Genomic DNA, 22,877 nt, shown 5'->3' on the forward strand with positions numbered 1-22,877 from the left:
GGACGGGTAAAATAGTTTGGTACGAGAAGTTACCCGCGTCTGTCGAACGTTTTCTTGCTTTGAATCAATGATAATATATACCCAGTTGGGTTTCAAAAAAAAAAAAAATACCGTGCTTTAGCACGGGCTCTATACTAGTAATAGAATAATTATATTATTTCTGATTAAATAATCTCTCCAATTCACTATATTCTTCCCTATTTCCTATAACGGATTATTCGTATTTTTCCTCTTTCTATTTTTGTAACTTTTACTCTTATTTTATTCATCCTTCTAATCTATCATCAAACTTCACCCAACTCTTTTATTAATATTTTATTCCTTACTTTAATATTTGTGCTCCACAATTCATTATTTAACTAATAATTATTCATCATTCTCATCTCATCCAACCCCACATATATCCTTTATCAATATAATACTCTCATCCTTAATCCTTGTGCCCACATCAAAGGGGAAGAAAATAGCGGATTAGAGGGAGTAATTCCCTAATATAGACTTGTCAAAAAATGTCACGTCAAAAAAATCAATTGAAATCCATATGTAAATAACCCTAAATATCCCGCCCGAAATAACCCGTATTCCGAAAAAGGACCCACTAGATAATTATATGCATTTTTAGGGTCAAGATCCACCCGACGACAAACGGGTCAATTTATTGAATACTTGTATTTTAAAGCAAATGAAATTAATAAAAAATTTTGATATAAAAAATACTTATACTTTCTCTGTTCCCGTCAATTGTTGTCTTTTACTATATTGGGGTGTCTTAGTGAGCTGTTGTCCTTTCTATTTTAAGAATGAACTTGATGAACAATTTGATCATTTACACTCAATTTGTTTCACTTGTCATTTAGTAATTGTTCATTATTCCTCTTTTCTTGGTTTTTGTGCCAAAACCAAAGGACAACAATTGCTAGAACGGAGGGAGTAAATAATTGGGGGAAAGGAAATAAGAGTTTGATCATCCAAACCGGCTCTTAAATAAATAGTTTTTTAATAACTTTTCTATCAGCTTATAAATTTGGAGATATGGGCCTTCTTCTTTCTAGCTTAATTTCAGCTTATTTTATTTCAATTCAGCTCTATTTAGTTTAATTATGTTCAGTTTAGTCACTTCTCTTCAGTTCATAATCTATTCACAAAATTAACTCTTATTTCAATTGCATTTAGTTCACATCAATTCCATCTAGTTCACTACAGGTCAGTTCAACTCAACTTTATTAATTCAATCCAGCTCGTTTCTGCCGAAAAGAACAGGGACTAATGCCGTAGTGTGCATGAAATTTGTCATATATACATGGTATGAGGTATCAAAGATTCGGAAGTCCAATAAGTTTGCCTAAATTATGCCTCTAAGGAATGGCCTTATTGCTAATTCTTTAATTCTCACTTCAATGCGCTCTCATAAGATTGCTTAATAAACTTTTTAATAATTTACTTCCATAAAATATTCTCAGGTCAAAAATTGCATCCATTTGGACAATCCAGTAAACATATTCTGTCAGTATTTGAATTTTCTGATTTGAAGCCTAATTTTATGACGAAAATGCCCTTCTCTATGTTCATCTTCTTCATTTATCATTCACATCCCTTCACTCCCTTACTTCCTCCAATCCTCCACAACCAACCACCGTCAATATGCTACCACTACCACTACCACTACCACACCAACACCAATTGGCCTGGTGAAAACATCAAACAATCAAACCTCAATTAAACAAAGATTGAACACTACCCAGATGAGAAGAACACATCCATTCGACTTAGTCGAATCCGAGTTCGGGTTAATAACATATCTTTCGGGTTATAGGGGTAGTGTCAGGACTTTGAAATGTGGGTTAGGAGGAAGAAGCAACGTAGAGTGGTGGCCGTGGAGAATCGCCATCAGTAGGCGACCGATCTAGCGGCGGTGAGGGCGATGTTGGTTGTGGTCTGTGTTGGGTATTGGTGGTTGGTGGTGTAGTTGGATTTAATTGGGATTTTCTCTTTTCCTGACATTTTCAATTGAAGAAGACCGCAATTAACATCATATCATTCTTCAATCAAAATCACCCGATCTTAAGACTCTAATTTCAAATTCACCAACAATGGTGGTTGGAGAATGGTGGTGGATTCGATGGTGAGGACAACGGTGGTGGTTGACGAATGGTGTTGTTGCTGCAATGGTGCGTGAATGAAGTTGTGTCGATTTCGATTCCGAGATCGAAGGCAGATGAGGGGCGTGGGAAATGGTGCTGCTGCTCGGAATTAGAGGCTGCCATGATGGTGCGGAGGTGATGATGATTGAAGGAGTAGGTGTGGGTACCATGGTAGGTCGATAGCAGCGTGGTTGCGGCAAGACGAAGGTCTGATTCCGAGCTTGCAATTAAAGATGGAGATGGTGGTGTTGACGAATGGTACCAGAAGTCCAGAACATGTTTTACTAATGGGGAAAAAGACCGGGGAAAAACGGTTATAAATAAAGATTTTTTACCTGAAAATGCAAATGGGTGCAATTTTTGACTTGAGAACATTTTATGGGAGTAAATTATTAAAATGTTTTCAAAAAGAAGTAATTTTAGAAAGTGATAAATAAAAGGGAGTAATTATTAATTTACTCTAAGTGTAACTAAGGTCAATATTTTACATGTTTGTTTTAAAGGTGGATGGCTAATTTTGTTTTTATTAAAAAAAATAAAGCAAAAGTGTGAAAATTAAACTTCATTTTCCCCTGATTTCATACTTTTCTAAGCATCCACAAATCACAATACCCTCTAAACAATGCATTGATGAAAAACTTGAATCGTAAATTAAATTTTTCAAAATTGTCTCAAGTTAGAGTAATTCACAAAACGTGCAACCTAACTGTGAGTCTTGGCCTTTATTATCAACTTTTCTCATATGCCTCCATGAATTCATACATTCGGTCGAAAAGATCGTCTTCAGTAGCATCATAATCCAACTTCAATGTGTCTAATACCCTTTTTTTCTTGTGATTTAGCCTCTTTCCCATGTTCATGATTCTAACCGGCGACACAAAACTTCTAACATGTGGCGCCATATACTCTACTCTTCTCAACTGTTCTTCGTCCAAATCGGCCAAGTTCATCTCCGTGATCCTGAAACCTCTACATCCCATGTCGTGGCTAAAGACGTTGGTTGAATCACAAATGTAGCCAAACAAATGACCATTCTCCGAGGTACCAATAGGCGTTGCATCTTTGTACAACGGTGGGATTGAAAAATCGTATTTGTTTATCCATGTGCCCTGGGTTTTGTCTTTCAACACCCACAATCTGTAATTATGTACATATCCTACTGTGTCACCCATGTTTATAAGCATACCTCTCATGAAATTGTAACAGGTATTACGAACATAGTTCAAATGAACACGATCGCGTCTTGGAGGGCCAGGAATAACATGAAATTTTTCAGAAACAAGATCAAAAAAATGTAAATCGGAGTCCTTCATCCAAAACGGATTCCCTTGACAGTAAATATACTCATTATACCAAAAACGGTTGGGAACATTTTGTAGTTCCCTCCAAATGTTAGAACCAAGTGTGCAAATCTCAACAACGGGTGATCCACAGTATAATAATCCCATCGTAAGAATCTTATATTCTTTGATGGACGGTGAGTAACTGAAGATGAAATGTAGAAAGTTCCAGCTTTTAAATTTGGGATCACGAGGAACTTGAACTTCCTCTGTTATATGGGGATTGAAAATACGAAAACAACACGATTGACTCGAGTAGGCACACATCAAACCTCCACTTGATTGAAATCTATTCCAAATTTCACGGTCACTGAAGTCGAATGAGTACTCAAAGATCTTGGGGGTACTAAGATGACCCCCTGACTGTTCCACAAAATAACATGCTTTTTTGCGTGACCATAATCGGTGAGGTGCCCTAATAAGAGGTCCACTAAAAAGATAGCCAGATGGTTTCTCAAGTGCACGAGTTAAATGTAAATCTATAAACTTCGGGTTTGTTAGAAGGTTGTACCAAAACTTACTCGAGCACCTCAGCTGTATGATTGAGCTGAAGGGTAGCATCAATGCAATGTTGTGCAGGATTTCACATGGAAGGCGATCAAAATATGCTTCAACCATCTTGTTCGTCGAGCATGTCTGAGGAAATTGGGCTGAATCATTATATCATGCACAAGAGACTTAGTTAGACAGTTGCATAGTCGAAAATATCAGGGTTTTAATAACATCAATTTCAAAAATATTCCGGCCAGAACATTTATTCTAAGTTTTGGGCCTTTATATGCTCCTTCCGTTCCAATCATATGTTTATCTTTGATTAAAATATCCTTTACAAGTAATTAAAAAGGCAAACAGATGACCGGGATAAAGGGAATATTAAAGTCGGTTATGTTTCAACTTTCAATATATGATTGTAATCAGTACACCCTAATTTGTTTACTTTTGATCCTTTACAATTTTGGTTCGGAACAACAAAGCTCAACACAAATCTGTTATTGCCAACTTCCTAGCCAGTTTATACCAGAATACCAGGCACTCTCTCCGCCCCCCTAATTTGTTTACTTTTGATTAAAGAAAACTGTTATAAAGAATAAGAAAGTAAACAAAATGTGCGCATTGTTTGCATCGACATGACTAATTCCATCAACTGATTCAAGTAGAATCAAACAAAGTTTATTATGTATATTCTTCTAGCCTTCCAAGAAACAATTTTGATTAAAAGTACAATTAAATAGGTAATTAAAAATTAGGTAATTTAAATTTAATCGAATTTACCTGAATTCGAGGAATGCATATGGAACAATGGAAAGGTTGTTGGTAATTCCTACCACTTCACAAAAGCAAAATAACACTAATCAACGACGGAAATTAATAAGAGGGTTTATCAATCATAGACTTATTCCTTCGTATCAATTTCGAGTTTCGACCAATATTTTCTCGCAGTATACAATAATATAACAAAAAATGCAACAGAATTATATTATACGTAATAACGTAAACGTGCCCTAGTGCTTATGAGCTAGGGCCTAGGGGTACCCGACTTCACTTTGAATAGATTTTTGTGATTTTTTTTAACTTAAAAGTCCAGACTTTATGAAGAGAGCGATGGACGACGGCCTTGTTGAGCATTCGTTAATTCCCATTCCCGTGGGCCGTGGCCTATGGTTTCGTACCGTTTTGATAAATTTAAGCTGCGCCCAAATTATATCATTGGTGGACGACCTAGTTACAACATGCGTTGGTTCCTACTCCAATGCCTTTTCTTAATTTCGCCAATTACTAAAGTTAGAGCTGTCGATAGGGAATACTCCTAAAAAATTAAAATAATTTGGCCAATTACGTTTTTAATTGCCTTTTTATCTAGTAGATCGAGATTGACACCAAATTAAATCTTTCATTATTATTTTTTTAATCCTTCTTTTTATTTTTAAAACGGGTGGTATCTAATTTCGGCACAACTGGATGACACCCAATCATTTTACGTTTATTAATTTGACACACCTTAGTCATTGCTCTCTATGTGCTTTTTCTAATGTTCTATGGGATATAGTAATATGAGTAAGTCTTGCTTAAGATGAAATATTCGTCTCAAATACGAGTATTAAACGGATCCCATATACCATACTAACATTGTGGATTTTTAGCATGGCTGGTATGTTTTTGACATTCGTTAAAATCATGAGTAATTACTTTCCTATCAACCTATATTAAATTTGGAGAGACGACTAACGTCTTAGTGTTAAAATGATTAGTGGTGACTATGGCCCCGTTTGGTAAACAGTTGATTGTTAGCTTATTCAAGACTTGTAGTATATTTGGCTCATCAACCTACTAATTTAACTATTTACTAAATGACATATTGAAAAGTACGTAGATTGAGCTCCAACCAACTGTTTTCCAAAATGCTGCTTCATCCCGTATATTCACTTTAGTAGATTATAAAAAATGAATCTGTCAAGTGTCAACCTTTTACACAAAGATGCAATAATTTATTAACTTAAACTCGCTAATTATCAAACATTTTTACTAAATTTGCTAATTGAAATATATATACTAGTAAAACATATCAAACCAATCCATCATTTATTTATAATCTGTTTGATCAATCTATTATTTCTAATTATCTAATAATAATTTGCCGAGTATCAAACATGACCTATATGAATTGTCATTTGAAAATGTTTAGGCATCTATTCAATAATTTTGTTAAAATGTTATGATAAAGAACAAAAAGTAAATATAGCAAGTGAAAGAAGGCACAGTAATACTCCATAAAATCCAAAACAAAATCCAAAACTAAACTACTGGTTTTCCTAATATACGATAATACTCTGCATAAAATCATGAAATTTTTCTGGAGTCTCCGCCTTTATCATCTTTTTCGAAATTGTCTAGAGTTAGAATAACGTATACCCTCATTATGAGTCTTGGCTTTATCATGTTTTTCATATGCTTCCAAAAATTCATACATTTTGTTGACAAGATCATCTTCAGTAGCATCATAATCCAACTTCAATGTCTCTATTACCCTTTTTCTCTTGTGATTTATTAACTTGTTTTCCATTTTCAATGTCTCTATTACCCTTTTTCTCTTGTGATTTATTAACTTGTTTCCCATTTTCACGATTCTAACAGGAGACACTAAACTTCTAACATGAGGTGCGACATACTCATCCAGTGGGTCGTCATCTTCGCTCCCACACTCGTCCAATTTATTCTCCATGACCTTGAAGCCTGTACATCCCATGTCATGGCTGAAGAATATGTTTGGATAATTATTGTAGCCAAACAAATTCCCATTCTCCGAGGTACCAATAAGCTTAGAGCCTCGGTACAATCGAGGGATTGAAAAATCGTACCTGTTTATCCATATGCCCTTTCTTTTGTCTTCCAATACCCAAAGTCTGTTATTATGTACATATCCTACTTTGTCACCCATGCTTATAAGACGATTCGTCATCATAATATTTGCATACGCACCCATATAATGCGTCACATGAACACGATCAAGCACTGGACCAGGAATAGCATGAAATTTTTCAGAAACAAGATCAAAATAATGTAAATCGGACTGTTTCATCCAAAACGGATTCCCTTGACATTTAATATACCCATTAATATCCCAACTGGGAGCATTTTGTATTTTCCGCCAAATGTTGGAACCAAGTGTGCAAATCTCAGCAGTGGCTGGTTCTCCAAAAATCCCTGTTTGTTCCTTCTCTTTTGATTCTCCCAGCTTAAGAATCTTATATTTTTTGATGGACGGTGAATAACAGAAGAAAAAACGTCGAAAGCGACATCTTTTAAATTTGGGATCACAAGGAACTTGAACTTCCTCTCCTATATGGGGATTGAAAATACGAAAGCAATATGGTTGGTTCCTATAGGCACACATCAAACCTCCGCTTGATTGAAAGGTAGCCCCCATTTTACGTTCAAAGTCGTCGAATGAGTACTCAAACATCTTGGAGATACTAACATGATCCCTTGATTGTTCCACAAAATAACATACGGGTGCATGAGTAAAAAGATAGCCAGGTGGCTTCGCAAGTGCATGACTTAAATGCAAATCTACAAATTTCGGGTCCGTCACAAGGTTGTACCAAAACTTACTCGAGCGCTTCACCTGTATGATTGAGGCGAATGGTAGCATTAGTGCAATGTTGTGCAGGATTTCACATGGAAGGCGATTAAAATACCCTCCAATACTCCTCGAGCGACTACGACCTAATTTGGCTGATCATACAGAGTATAAGACATAAGTTAGATAGTGGTGTCGCACCAGGACATAAACGTATATTATTGGACATTAAATTAAAATATAACAAATTTTGATCGCTCCTGTCTGTTATTGGTAGTCGTATACGTCTTTTAATATAAAGACGAAGGGTGAAACAATTCGGATTTCGGACCAATTCCTCAAGTTATTAAGACATCGGTACACATGAGGGCCAACACTGGTGAACCAGCATCCTTGTTACGGAGTAGTTTGTACCGGGTACTCTCTCCGTCACAATTTAAATATCGCTCGCAAAGAATTAAAAATCAAACAATTTATTGGGACAAAGGAAGTATCAAATTGTGCGCATTATTTACATCGAGATAAATATTACCATAAACAAGAAATTATAAACAGGGGCTCTCATCATTTGAAATAGGTTGGGTATTATACAATTAAACGTTATTAAAATCAAATTGAATTTAATTTACCTGAATTTGGGGCATGATTTTCCAGTACTTTCATCATAAAACTTCTCTGTTGAACGGCAGCAATTAACACTTAGGGCGCACTTTGGTTTTCAGTACATCACCAATTGAATAAATCCGTCCTTTTTTATAGACCGTCTTATATACATACAAATATTTAATTAATAAAGGTGCCCTATTTACCTAATACTTATGGGTTGTAGCCTGGGCTACACCCAATGACCCAATTGAATAGATTGTGAAATTTTTCAACTTAAAAATCCAGACTTAAGGACGAGAGCGATTCAGTTACACATAAAACTTTCGAGTTTGTTTTAACGGCACGCGTCAATAATACAATAATAACGTACAAATATTAAGTCTTACAACCTTTTTTTTTTCCATTAACACAATGTTTTATCTTTTATGTTTTTTTTCCATTAACAGTGTTTTATCTTTTATTTTAGGGTTTTTTATGAAAATTACCCTATATTTAGGTGTATTTTTAAAAAGACAACCTTGTATTATTTTTCTTGTATTATACTACCAGGGGCGGACCTAGTAGGTGATAGAGGGTAGCCGCCGCTACCCCAAAAAAAAAAAAATCCGTTCTGAAGTTGGTTTCCTGCTACACCTTATCTGGCTGTTAATAGTTAAGTATAAGTAATATAAAAGCACATAACATGCAAAATAAGTCTGGTGTTCTAGCCGTGAAGGGCTGAAGGCAATTCTACTTAGGTATGAAGTCAGTGTTCAAATCCCCCAATAGAATCATTTGCAATTTTAATTTTTACTTTTTTCAAGGCCCTCATTACTTCTTCAAATGGGTGAAGAATCCTTACAAAACTCCATTAACCTTCCTCACTAAGATAGTTATTTAATCACTAACTTTTTTTCTTCAATTAATTTATTATTTTCACAAAATTTTAAATTGTTAATGTTCATTATGTTTGAGTATTAGAGGATTTGTTTTGCCTTAGTAATGATGTTCGATAATAATGTTTATTTCTTTTGTGAATGACGGAATGTAAAGCACGAATTAAAATTATTGTCGAAAAATAAAAGAAATACAAGTTATTGAGTTATAAAGGGTAATATTTTTGAAATTTTTTATAAAATTAATCGGGTTTATAAAACTAGAATCAAAATTATTTCCAAAAAATTTTATTTTTATTTTTTCGATTTTCAGTTTCTCAAATAAACATAAGTCTAAAATATTCGATATCCCAAATATAAATTTCTGGGTCCGTCCCTGATACTACCTTTGATTTCTCCTTTTTTTGGTCAAAAACTACTTATGCTGAAACTATGACGAGATTTGATCCATTTAGCGTCATTAACCTATCTCACATGAGTCTTGACTCTTCTAACAACAATAATCAACTTCGTCCAAAACACAATTTAACTTCATGTAAGCAAAATTTATATTTTCACATTTCAATAATAACTACAAATATCTACTAAAGCTAAGCATAAATACATCATGACTTCCCAAAATCGTGCCTAAGCTAGGCATAAAAGAGTCATGTAAGATAAGTTACAGCGAGTCAGCCAGGAATTAGAACAAAGTTGTCTAGACTCTTCGGGCTTAAGCTAGGCATAAAAGAGTCATGTAAGATAGGTTACAGCGAGTTAGCCAGGAATTAGAACAAAGTTGTCTAGACTCTTAGCGTAGGTAGTTATTGACCAAAAATAAAGAAAATAAAGGTAGTTGAAAACAAAAATAATAATATAAGGTAGTTTTTTTACAAAATCTTGATAAATATAAGGTAGTTTTTCGACAAAAATACCCTTTATTTTATCTGTCATTTTAATCATATTTAAACAAAAATTTAGACATAAAATGTTAATATTATAATTAAATTAATTAATTAACCCGTTTCGCACGGGTGTCAAACTAGTAACTTAATATGTTATAGACTTTTCGGACTCTCCTCGCCTCCATGCTCGTCAAAGTTAATCTCAATGACCCCAAAACCTGTATATCCCGTGTTGACGTTGTGGCTAAAGACATTGGTTGAATTTTCGATGAAGCCAAACAAACAGCCGCTCTCTGAGACACCTTTAAGACGAAGGTTTATGTATGGATTGAGTATTGAAAACTCGTACCAGTTTATCCATACACACTTGATTAATTTTGTAAATATTCTACCGTGTCATCCATACTTATAAGACTCCATCTCGAGAACTCGCAGGTGGAGGGCCGGGAATCACATGAAATTTTTTGGAAACAAGATCAAATGATACTAAATTGGAATATATCTCATCGAAAACAGGATCCCATTAAGTTCAGCAAATGAACATAAAAACGGCCTAATATTCGGAACATTCTGTATTTGCCTCCAAGTGTTGGAACCTAGAGTGCAAACGGTCAATCTTGAAACATTACGTTTCCTACCATCTCTCAATACTCTTAATACTCCCACCCTAAGAATCTATATACTTTATCGTCCTTGTTGGATATATATGGCTAAGAGAGCTACTGAAACATGTGGCTGCAGATAGCTCTGGAAACAGAGCATGACATCACTAACAGAATTAGTGGACAGGAATTAACGGACAGGCTGGCATACAGCTAACTACTTCTTGTATAGTCTAACAACCTCTTGTATATAAACTGAAACTTGTAAATATCTCATTACATTATTCATTAATAATAATACAACCACTTAATTTCGTCTGTGTGTTTGAGAGCTAAGCTCCATGACTCCATTAATGGAGGTTTACAGTTTTATCATGGTATCACTCGCTGGATCTTCGATTCTGTGATCATCTTCACAAATTCAATCTTTCATTTGTTTACATTTTCATCTTCATCACATTGTTTTTCACAACAAAAACACAAAAACACATCAATCAATTCAATTTTTTAGGTTTTTTGATCAATTCTTGATTTCAACAATTCTACTTGAGATCGTCTTCAATTCGACACGAGTTTCTTTCCGCTGTGCTAATCAAACCTTTAATTCTACAAAATGCCTGAAGCAACATCAAATTCAGTCTATAAGAATCCTTTACATCTCACTACTGGAGATCAATCATTGCTTCAGATCATTCCTAATGTTTTCGACGGCCAAAACTTCTTACACTGGTCCAGAAACATGCGAATTGCTCTAATTTCTAAAAACAAGCTCGGTTTTGTCAATGGTGGTTGTCCTGAACCTGCCGACACTGCTTCTACCCACGGTGACTGGATTCGGACAGATTATACGGTCATGAGGTGGATTCAGTTCTCTTTGAGTGAGAAAATCGCTCGCACTTTCAATTACGTCACCTCTTCGAAGCAGTTATGGGAGGAATTGAATGAAAGGTATAATCAATCTAATGCTCCACATTTATACAAGCTTCGCAAAGAGATGACTCAAATTTCGCAAGGTACTGATTCTGTTGCTGAATACTATGCGAAATTAAAGTCTGTTTGGGAAGATCTTCGATCAATTGATCCTCTGCATGATTGTTCATGTAATGCTGTTGCTGCTTGCACTTGTCAATTACTGAAGCGAATTGTGGAACGTGATAATAAGAATAATTTGATTGACTTTCTTATGGGACTGGATCACAAGTATGATCAAATTAGAGGTCATATCCTTGCTTTAGAGCCATTACCTAGTGTTAATCAGGCCTTTGCCAAGGTTCATCAAGCTGAAATGCAGAAACAAATTACTGAAGTTGATGTAAAGGTTGATTTGGATGGAGTGGCGATGGCTGCTACACAGTCCTATCCTGCTAAGTCATACACTGTTCCTTCTCCAAGTAATTCTGGTCCAAACAATTCACAGAACTTTGGAGGATAGCAGGAGGCCACAAATGTTTGGAGGAGGGATGGCAAGAAGCCGATAGTTGTTTACTACTGTGAACGTTGTCAGAAGCATGGCCATTCTTTTTCATACTGCTGGTTTAATCCTCAAGGAAGAGGCCGGGGCAGAGGCAGGTCATCTGGTTCTTCTCACATGTCTGCTGGTGGAAGAGGTTATGCAGCACATGTAGAAGAGATTCAGTATGAAGCAGAAACTCCTTGTGAGATGTCTATTGATCATCAGGGTCAAGCTCTAGACACTCCTGACCCCTCTTTTGTTCAGGCAGTAGCTAAAGAAGTAATCCGACTGCAGAATCAGAATGTGCATCAGAATGTGCATCAGTATCCAAATCAGAATGTAGCTGATAATCCTGTTGCTAACTTTGCAGGTATTTCCTTTGTCTCCACTGTTCTGCACAATTCTCCTATTTGTGATCATACATGGATTATTGATTCCGGTGCATCCAATCACATGACTTATGAACTTGGTCAATTTTTAACACATAGACAGTTGAGCAAACCTGTGGCTATTACGTTGCCTGATGGACAAATAAAAATGGTGAAGTATGTAGGTGATGTTCAATTGACTGAAAAGATTAGGCTTTCTGATGTGTTTTTCCTACCTGATTTTAAACACAATTTGTTGTCTCTAGGGAGACTCTTATCTACTGATAATCTCCATGCTAATTTCACCTCTGGTGGTTGTACTATTCAGGACCCTTCCACTGAGGAGGTGCTCTGTACTGGCTGGAGAAATGCTGGTATATACCAGTTAGACACAAGAACAAGACACATTAATATAGTCTCCAATAAATGTAATAGTACACTTGTTTCAGCTGCAGTTAGTTGTGATGATATACTGCTATTACACAGTAGACTAGGACATTCTTCATTGACTGCTATACAGCATGTATTGCCTAGTTCTATTGCTAATAAAAGGGATTTTCATTGTGAGACATGTGTTCTTGCAAAACATCATAAGATTCCCTTTCCCATAAGTACATCTGTTACTCATTTTCCTTTTGAATTATTGCATATGGATTTATGGGGGCCTTATAAGCAAAGATCTTTAGGAGGTCATTCATATTTTTTCACTATTGTGGATGATTATTCTCGTATCACCTGGACCATTTTGTTGAAGGATAAGATTGCACTTTCAGATACATTAGTACATTTCATAGCCTATGTTAAGAATCATTTTAATACTACCATCAAGCACATAAGGAGTGATAATGGAAGTGAAATACTCCAACATGAGTGCAATCACCTATTTTCTGTCAATGGGATAGTACATCAGAGGTCTATTCCAGGTAACCCACAGCAAAATGGTAAAGTCGAGAGGAAACATCGCCACTTATTGGAAACAGCTAGGGCACTGAGAATACAAGGGTGTTTACCAAAAAAATTTTGGGGAGAGTTGATACTAGCAGCCACTCACTTGATCAATCTTATGCCTACTGCAATCTTGAAGTGGAAGACACCTCATGAAACCTTATTTGGGAAGCAGCCAGACTACACCCATCTAAGGACAATAGGGTGCTTGTGTTATGCATCACACAAAGGGCCTGATAAGTTTGACAAGAGGGCTTTCAGATGCATCATGCTAGGGTATCCTTTTGGACAAAAGGGGTACAGGTTGTATGATCTTGACAATCATAAAGTTATTCTTAGCAGGGATGTCATTTTTAAGGAGAAAATTTTTCCATATACACCTGGTTATCAGCATTCTGTGCAACCAAAATTTGTGCAAGAACAAAGTCTCAAGCAACACAAACTGTCAGGTGCTGAAGATATGGCATCTGATGAAACTTCTTTTATTACTGAAGAGTTGTTTCCTCATAATAATACCAATACCAATAATAATAATTTCAATAATACATCACATACTACAGAAAATCCAACAAATACTTCTACTCATACATCAAGTAGCAATATCAGTACTGCTCAAGGCACTGATAGTACTAATATTTCCCATACTTCTAGTCATATAGACACAACTAATCAGCAACGAAAATCTACTAGACCAAGGCAACTTTCCAGAAAATTGCAGGGGTACATTTGTAAAGGTTTACCACCATCTGTTCTGCAAAATGCTATATCTAGTACGAATTCCGCGCCCACTGCTAGCACCAGCAGTCATCTTGCAGCAACTGTTGTTGATCTCAATGGGTATTCTGAAGAGTTTCAGCAATCTTTTCAGACCATTTTGCCTATCTATGAACCTTCAACTTATGCTCAAGCACGATTGGATCCTAAATGGCAAGAAGCTATGGACAATGAACTGACTGCTCTAGAAAAGAATGACACTTGGGTTCTTACCTCTTTACCCAAAGGTCAGAAAGCCATAGGAGCAAAGTGGGTCTACAAGATAAAGTTTCATCCTAATGGCAGTATAGAACGCTACAAAGCCAGGCTCGTGGCCAAGGGGTACAATCAAGTTGAAGGGAAAGATTACAAACACACTTTTAGTCCTGTTGCTAAATTGACAACTGTCAGAGTAATCATTGCTTTGGCAGCTGCACGAGGATGGAAATTGCATCAATTGGATATCAACAACGCATTCCTCCATGGTTTCTTAGATGAAGAGGTGTACATGACCAAGCCAGAAGGATACACTGCTGGAAATAAAGATGATGTTTGTTTGTTGAAAAGATCATTATATGGTCTCAAGCAAGCTTCTCGCCAATGGAACATTGAATTATCAAAATTTTTAACAAAACAAGGGTTCATTCAAGCAAAATCTGATTACTCCTTGTTTACACGCAGTGATAATCAAGGGAATTTTACCATCATAGTTGTATATGTGGATGATCTTTTGGTGACTGGGAACAATGAAACCCACATCACTTCTATAAAACAACTTCTGGACAAGGCATTCACTATAAAGGATCTAGGGGCTTTAAGATACTTTCTGGGTATTGAAGTGGCCAGATCTTCTTCAGAATTCTGCTAAATCAACGGAAGTATATATTAGACATACTTAGAGACAGCCAGATGGAGGATTGTCATCCTGCAAAGTTTCCCTTACCCCGAGGATTAAGATTAACTACAGATGAAGGGGAAGTGCTGCAGCACGCTGAAGTATATAGAAGGATAGTTGGGCGTCGCTATATCTTAATCTTACCGGACAGATGTCTCTTATAGCGTCCCAAAGAATCGAGCCAATTCTTGGCTCAACCACGGGTTCCACATCTCCAGGCAGCTCTTCATTTGATACGCTATCTGAAAGGAACTATTAACCTGGGTTTATTCTATCCTTCCTCTAATGATCTCACTGTCACTGGGTATTGTGATGCTGACTGGGGTACCTGTGCTTACACAGGGCGTTCCTTAACTGGTTATTGTGTCTTCTTAGGTCCCTCTCTTATCTCTTGGAAGACCAAGAAACAGGCCACAGTCAGCAAGTCTTCTGCGGAATCTGAGTACCGCAGCATGAGTCAAACTTCAAGTGAATTGGTATGGATCAATGAACTTCTCAAGGAATTACATGTCTCATTATCTTTACCCATCACTTCGCATTGTGACAACAAGGCGGCTCAACATATTCTTGCAAATCCGTCTTCCATGAACGTACCAAGCATCTCAAGCTCGATTGTCATTACATTCGAGAACGTATCTGAGAGGGCTGCTCAGGACAGCTCATGTTTCAAGTCATTCGCAGATTGCTGATGTTTTTACCAAGGCATTAGGAGAACAACAGCACTTTCATTTTGTTTCCAAGTTGGGACTTCTAGACTCTTCACCAAGTCCCACTTGAGGGGGGGATGTTGGATATATATGGCTAAGAGAGCTGCTGAAACATGTGGCTGCAGACTAGGTAGCACGGACACTTCTCCTAATCAGCCGTCTCGTGTCCGACACCGTGTCGGACACCGACACTCCTCGGACACACCTCGAAACGTGTCGGACACCTACAAAGCTGTGTCTAACTTTCTACATTTATTCGGGCCCGTGTCCGACACGTGTCCATGGTATTTAGGCCGTGTCCGACGCGTATCCATGACATTTGGACATCATTTGGGGTGAATGATGTTCTTTAAGCGTGAAATGAGCTGTCGAAAGAGATTGATTAAAAGATTCGTTTGGATGGTAAATGAAAACGAGTTATAATCAAGGGCAAGTTTTAGCTTCACTTATTTAAATTTAATATCAAATACTTTTATAATAATAAAATCGAACGTTTATAATTATAAAATATATATTTTATTAAATTTAAATAACGTGTCCCGTGTCCTAAATTTCAAGGGATGCCGTGTCACGTGTCCGTGTCGTGTCCGTGTCCCGTGTCCGTGTCCGTTTTGGTGCTACCTAGGCTGCAGATAGCTCTGGAAACAGAGCATGACATCACTAACAGAATTAGTGGACAGGAATTAACGGACAGGCTGGCATACAGCTAACTACTTCTTGTATAGTCTAACAACCTCTTGTATATAAACTGAAACTTGTAAATATCTCATTACATTATTCATTAATAATAATACAACCACTTAATTTCGTCTGTGTGTTTGAGAGCTAAGCTCCATGACTCCATTAATGGAGGTTTACAGTTTTATCAGTCCTAATGTAGTGGCGGAACGAAGAAAGACTAGCAAGATCCCTCGCCCCAAATAATGAAAATCCTGAACAAGAAGTCTAACAAGACAATAATTACAACAATGCCTTAGTTCCAAAATGATTTAGAGCCGACTCAAATAAATCATTATTCAAAAACGCCGAGGCACAAATCCTATCCTTCATATTTAATTTAACAATAAAAAAATAAAATAAAAATCAATTCCCTCCATCTCTGTAACATAATTAATACCTTTGAAATTCTCTCTGCAAAACTATTAGTTGAAATTTATCGATTCGGGCTAAAATAATTTCCAGACTATCCCGTTGTTATAAGTCTCCGCCTTTTCGGTTTTACTTCGGTCGTCGTATACCGCATAAATTTATACACTTCGTTAAAAAGATCATCTTCAGAAGCATCATGATCCAACTTCAAAGTCTCTAATATCCATTTCCTCTTGAGACTAATGTCCATGAGATCAGAATGATCATATATTTGCTTATTTCCCATTTCCATAACTCGAACAGGAGAAACTAAACTTCTTACATGAGGACCGATAAACGATATCATTTCGCGAGCCACTTCACCTATATACTTGTCTAATTTAATTTCGATTGCCCTGAAATTTGTACAACTCATGTCTTGGCTGAAGACCTTGGTTGAATTTTCCATGAAGCCAAACAAACCGCCATTCCCTGAGACACCTATAAGCCCTCGAGGATACATGTCCATTGGGGGAATTGAAAAATCGTACTTGTTTATCCATATGCCCTTTGTTTTATCTTCCAACACCCATAGCCCGTAGTTATATACATATCCTACTGTGTCACCCAGGTTTATAAGCCTATCTCCCTTACTTGCACGCCTGAGTGTAGGGCCAGGAATTTCATGAAATTTTTCAGAAACAAGATCAAATAATAATATTAAACCGGACTTCGTTACCCAAAACAATTTCCCCTGACATTCTGTGAATAAATCAAAAGACGGGTAATAGGGAACATTCTGTATTTCCCGCCAAATGTTGGAACCAAGTGTGCTAATCGAAGCTACATTTCGTTCAAAAACCGTGTCCCCTGTCTCGTTCTCACTTCTTAATACCCCGATCTTAAGAATCTTATACTCTTTGGTGGACGGTGAATAACTAAAGAACCACCATGTAAATTTAGGAACATTAAGAACTTGTACTTCCTCACTTATATGGGGATTAAAAACACGAAAGCTCTTTGATTCCCTCGAATAGGCACACATCAAACCTCCACTTGATTGAAGACCCTCATATGAGTAATTACAGATCTCGGAGGTAGTCAGATCACCTCCTGATGGCTCCACAATATACATATTATAATTCCATCGTTTTTCGTCGTGTACAGTAAAAAGATAGCCATGAGATTTCTGAAGTGCATGAGTTAATTGCAAATCTATAAACTTGGCATCTGTCAGACAGTTGTACAGAAACTTACTCGAGCGCCTCAGTTGTATGATTGAGGCAAACGGTAGCATCAGTACAATGTTATGCAGGATTTCACTTGGCAGCCTATCAAAATATCCTCCAACCACTCTCATTTGCTTGTTCTTCGAGCATGCCCGACCAAATTTGGCTGATCATCATATCAAGTATACAAGTAAGTTAGACAGACAGTGGCGTAGCCAGAACCTTTAATTTAAAACCGCCTGAACTAATTATACGGAATATTAAACTCGGCAATGTTTCAACATAAATTTGTGATACTCCGTAATTTTTAGTCTCGCACCACAAGCCTAAACGTTTAAGGTTGTCTATTAGATATACGTAAGACCGATTATTTTAAAGCGACTATTTTCCTGATGATTCGTGATGCAATTCACATCGCGGACATCAAAAATAAACACCGGTGAACCAGCATCCTAGCTACGAAGTGGTTGTATCGGGTAGTCTCTCCGTCTCAATTATTTGTCTACTTTAAATTAAAATATCGTTGACAAATAATTAAAAATCAAACATGTGAATGGGAGGAATGCAGTATAGAATTGTGCGCATTGTTTACATCGAGATTCTATTATGCATATAATCAATATTTCTTAAAAGTAAAATTAAGTACGGAGTAACTAATTAAAATTTGTTAAATTAAAATTTAATTGAAGTTACCTGAATTTGGGGAATGTTTTTCCGATACTTTCACCATAATAGTTGTTGGCAATTCCTGGCAGTTTACAAAAACGTAAACACCAATTAACGTTAAAATTTAACAATTGGATTTATCAATTTTAGACTCCCTTCATCTCAATTTCGAGTTTCGATCAATATTTTCTCGCAATATACAATACAGCAATCACTCTAAGAAAACATGCAGCAGAAATCACCACGACTTTATTTATATACGGGTTTTTCTAACATATACCCACTAAGAAACTAAAATAAGAAAGAATTTAATGCTATTTTTATGGAAAATTGCAATATCTCATCACTTTTACTTCTATTTACAAGAAACACATTTAGTTTTTTTTTTTTTTTTTTTGATTTCTTATCCTATGCCTAGTGGGCATAGGTTAGAAAAATCGTATATATATTTATGTAAACACGCCGTCATGCTCTTCGGGTTATTTTGGAACAACAACAACTATTATAAAGTTATTTATGGATAATAATTAGTTTGGAATACTAAACATCTGGATCGGGTTATATTGGATCGGGTTAAGCTCGGGCAGACCTGGCAAAATGGACCTGACCTGAATAACCTGATCCATACTCGACCCGACAACCGAACTCAATACCATATTTTGACATGAATACGAATTGACCCGGCACCATATACCTCGTTCCAAATGTATATTGTTGCAAACTGATTATTATCCATAAATATCTTAATAATCGTTGTCAAATGACCCGACCCGACACTGGACCGAAATTGACGGAAGACGACCCTAACCCGACTGTTTTCCAAGTCTAAGCTTGGGTCTTGAGTTTGGGTGTCAAGTCGGTGCTTGGTCGAATTATTTGGGTCGAGACTACCTAAAATAACGGGTCACTTCGGGTTGGGGTCAAACAGGTCACGGGTCGAGTAATTTGGGTTTTGACCCTAGAAAAAATAGACCGTGGGATCGAATTTGCTGTGTCTAGTTTGGTCGTATACAACCTAAATTCATCTTAACAATTACTTTTCGAACAGGAGTAAATTCCTAAATAAAAAGGCCTTACACAATAATTTGTGTTAAACGGTATTTTTGGTAGACGTTTTATTTATTTATTTATTTATTTATTTATTTGGAGATCAGTTTCACTTTATTAGTGTAAAATCGCCCTGCATAAGATGATCGAAAATTTAACAATAAAAAAGCTAAAATTTTAGAAGTTTGTGTATTTAAACAAGATTCTTTGATAAGTTTAGGCCTAATCGATAACACTTATATTTCTAAAAAAATAAGGGGTATAGGAAAAGTCATGTGTTATCCCTGAACTTTGTAATTTTGTAAATAGTACCTAACTTTTAGAGTTTTCGCACATGATACTCTTAGATAAGGGTGTTAAAGAGATGAGACATATCGCGAGCTACTCGAGATCGGCTCGGTCAAAGCTCGGCTCGTGTGAGCTCGACTCGGGCTCGGGCTCGACTCGAGAGCTTAACGAGTCAAGCCGAGCAAAGGCTGGCTCGACTCGAAAAGCTCGCGAGCGGCGCGAACTTGTGTGATTACCTAAGATATTGCTATTATTTTATAAAAATATGTTATCATGATTATATTTTTGTATAACACATATCAAATGTCTCAATGATTTGCTAAATATTTTTATATATAACCTTCGAGCCTTGTTATTAAAAATATCGAAAGGAAAAAAATAAAAAAATAAACAGTTTTATATAGGCTCGATTTGGGCTCGAGTTTGGCTCGAGCTCGCGTTAAAGCTCGCAAGCTTTATAACGAGCACATTTTTTTCAAGCTCGGATAAGCTCGAGATCGGTTCGAGCTCGAGTTTTGGTTCTTGAGCACAAGTCGAGCAAGGCCAAGCTCGCGCTCGGCTCGGCTCGTTAACACTCCTATTCTTAGAGCTTGATTTTCAAGTACGATGTGCCTTTTTTATCATACGAAAAATAAAACATCAATTGAACATAAATTATAGACCCCGTACAAAAATTTGCCAAAAAAAGATTCCTAAATAAATTATAGAACCGTTTATGGGTAACGCACACCTAAAAATGCAAAAATATAGAAAAGAAAAAGTGAAAAATAAAAATCGAATCAAAACATTAAAAAAATATATAAATAAAAACTTTAATTTGACAAATCTAAAAAAATTGAACTCATGACCTTTAATTCAAAAATAATACACGCGAAGCACAAACCACTAGATCAACTCAATTATCATGCTTCTTTATACACAAAATTTTATACATTTCTTGAGTATAAGGGGTTAAGATGCACCGACTTAACTCCAGTTCCAAGATTATACAACTGGATGTACAATGAGCATTGTACATCCAAGGTTATTTTAGTTTTTTTCCAAATACTTTTACAAAAAAAAAAAAATAACGTAATCCAATTTTGAATTCAATCCTCCTACTTTCTCTGACTGCTTCCATATTTTTCTAACTCCTCTCCATCTTCATCCATCATCCACTTAATGAATCATATTCTCCTTTAAATTATTATAATGGAGCAAATCATATGACGTGACTCGTGAGGAAAAAAAAAAATTATCCAAAATTTTTAATACATGAAAATAGTTGAAGCTCGTATTCTTTTTACATTAGCTCATATTTTTATCTTTATAGCGCATATTCTTATGTGCTCGTATTTTAAAGCTCTTGATCCTTTTAAGCTCGTATTCTTTTTAAATTAGCTCGTATTCTTATATTAATAGCTCATATTCTTATGCGCTAGTATTTTTAAGCCCGTAATCCTTTAAACTCGTATTTTTTTTACATTAGCTCGTATTATTATCTTAATAGATCGTATTCTCATGTGCTTGTATTTTTAAGTTCGTGATTCTTTTAAGCTCGTAATCTTTTTTACATTAACTCATATTCTTATCTTAATAGCTCGTATTCTTATGTACTCGAATTTTTGAACTTGTATTCTTCTAATAATAGTTCGTATGATTGGTGTAGAAATTTACCTCAAAGTATTATTAGATCCATTTTTCCTTCTTGATGATGTAAATTGCTTCCCGTTCACCAAAATATTATTAGATGCGTTTTTCCTCCTTGATTATGATGTCAATTGATTTCTTTTCACCATATTAGAATCAGAATTACGGATCGTTTAAGAGAAATTTAGAGAAGACAAAGAGGGGGTAGGGTTTGTCGACCGGAGAGAAATCAGAATATGGGAAAAATGGAGATGGGTAGAATTTTTTTTTTGGGCTTAAATAGTTTAATATATAATATATGGGCCTGATGTACCATGCTTCATGTACAACAAGATGTATGATCTTATTTGTGACTTAACTCCCTTTGAGACGCAACTAAAGAGGGTTAAATGAATAACATATGTATGCGAAAGAGTAAAATGTATATGTATGACAATACCCTCATTTCTTCAATTTCCTATGAGCAAGATGATGATTAGCACAAAGAAACTAGGTTCGTATTAAACATACAATATAATATGAGCTTAGAATTCAAGTTATAAACATTATTCATTGGCCACTTTTGTCAACTAATTGACTAATACAACCCGATCCTCAGTGATTACCCTCTAATCTAGCTGACAATTGTTCGTATGTTTTACTAATAGAACTATCATGCTCGCAATAAAACTTTATAATTTTAACTTTCATATCAGATCGAGTGCGAGCATAATAATTCTACTGATCGTCCTAATGCAATGGCGGAACCAAGAAAGGCTAGCAAAGTTGCGCGCACTAGAAAATAAAAATTTGAACGATAAGAAAACAGTCAACAACTACAACAAAGCCTTGGTTCCGAAAAATATTTGGAGCCGACAAAAATAAATCATTATTCAAAAACACTGAGGCACAAGCCACAAATTCGATCATAAGTTATCGCCTTTTCAGTCTTGGTTGGTCATCATATTCTCGCATGAATGTGTACATGTTGTTGAAAAGATCGTCTTCAGAAGCATCATAATCCAACTTCAAGGTCTCTAATACCCATTTTCTCTTGAGACTAATGTCCATGCGATCAGAATGATCATATATTTGTTGACCACTCCCTGTTTTTAGTTTATTTCCCATTTCCAGAACTCGAACAGGAGAAACTAAACTTCTTACATGTGGAGCGGAAAAATATATCGTTCTTGGATCATTTTCACCTATATACTTGTCCAATTCAATTTCGATGGCTTTGAAATGTGTACTTCTCATGTTTTGTCTAAACACGCTGGTTGAATTTTCAATGAAGCCAAACAAACCGCCACTCCCTGTGATACAT

The 22,877-nt window shown here is 36.0% G+C and overlaps 4 protein-coding genes across 4 annotated transcripts; 2 read left to right on the plus strand and 2 right to left on the minus strand.

The window, feature by feature from the left end:
- Positions 1-6,322: 6,322 nt before the first annotated feature.
- Positions 6,323-8,277, minus strand: LOC141658548 (putative F-box protein At1g53370). Its single transcript, XM_074465477.1, has 2 exons — positions 8,189-8,277; positions 6,323-7,714 (listed from the first exon to the last, which is right to left on the minus strand). Exons 1-2 carry the CDS (start codon positions 8,223-8,225, stop codon positions 6,351-6,353), a joined length of 1,401 nt encoding a protein of 466 aa, XP_074321578.1. The 5' UTR covers positions 8,226-8,277; the 3' UTR covers positions 6,323-6,350.
- Positions 8,278-11,139: 2,862 nt separating this feature from the next.
- On the plus strand, positions 11,140-11,958 carry LOC141587480 (uncharacterized). The gene has a single exon (XM_074408963.1). The coding sequence runs from the start codon at positions 11,140-11,142 to the stop codon at positions 11,956-11,958; it is 819 nt and encodes a 272-aa protein (XP_074265064.1).
- Positions 11,959-14,954: 2,996 nt separating this feature from the next.
- Positions 14,955-15,629, plus strand: LOC141587481 (secreted RxLR effector protein 161-like). Its single transcript, XM_074408964.1, has 2 exons — positions 14,955-15,041; positions 15,105-15,629. The coding sequence occupies exons 1-2, from the start codon at positions 14,955-14,957 to the stop codon at positions 15,627-15,629; spliced, it is 612 nt and encodes a 203-aa protein (XP_074265065.1).
- Positions 15,630-16,830: 1,201 nt separating this feature from the next.
- On the minus strand, positions 16,831-19,266 carry LOC141587482 (F-box protein At3g07870-like). The gene is made up of 3 exons (XM_074408965.1): positions 19,219-19,266; positions 18,638-18,692; positions 16,831-18,110 (listed from the first exon to the last, which is right to left on the minus strand). The coding sequence occupies exons 1-3, from the start codon at positions 19,264-19,266 to the stop codon at positions 16,831-16,833; spliced, it is 1,383 nt and encodes a 460-aa protein (XP_074265066.1).
- Positions 19,267-22,877: the final 3,611 nt, after the last annotated feature.

The sequence above is a fragment of the Silene latifolia genome, chromosome 6, assembly GCF_048544455.1.
Source record: "Silene latifolia isolate original U9 population chromosome 6, ASM4854445v1, whole genome shotgun sequence".
In the NCBI taxonomy this organism is placed as follows: domain Eukaryota; kingdom Viridiplantae; phylum Streptophyta; class Magnoliopsida; order Caryophyllales; family Caryophyllaceae; genus Silene; species Silene latifolia.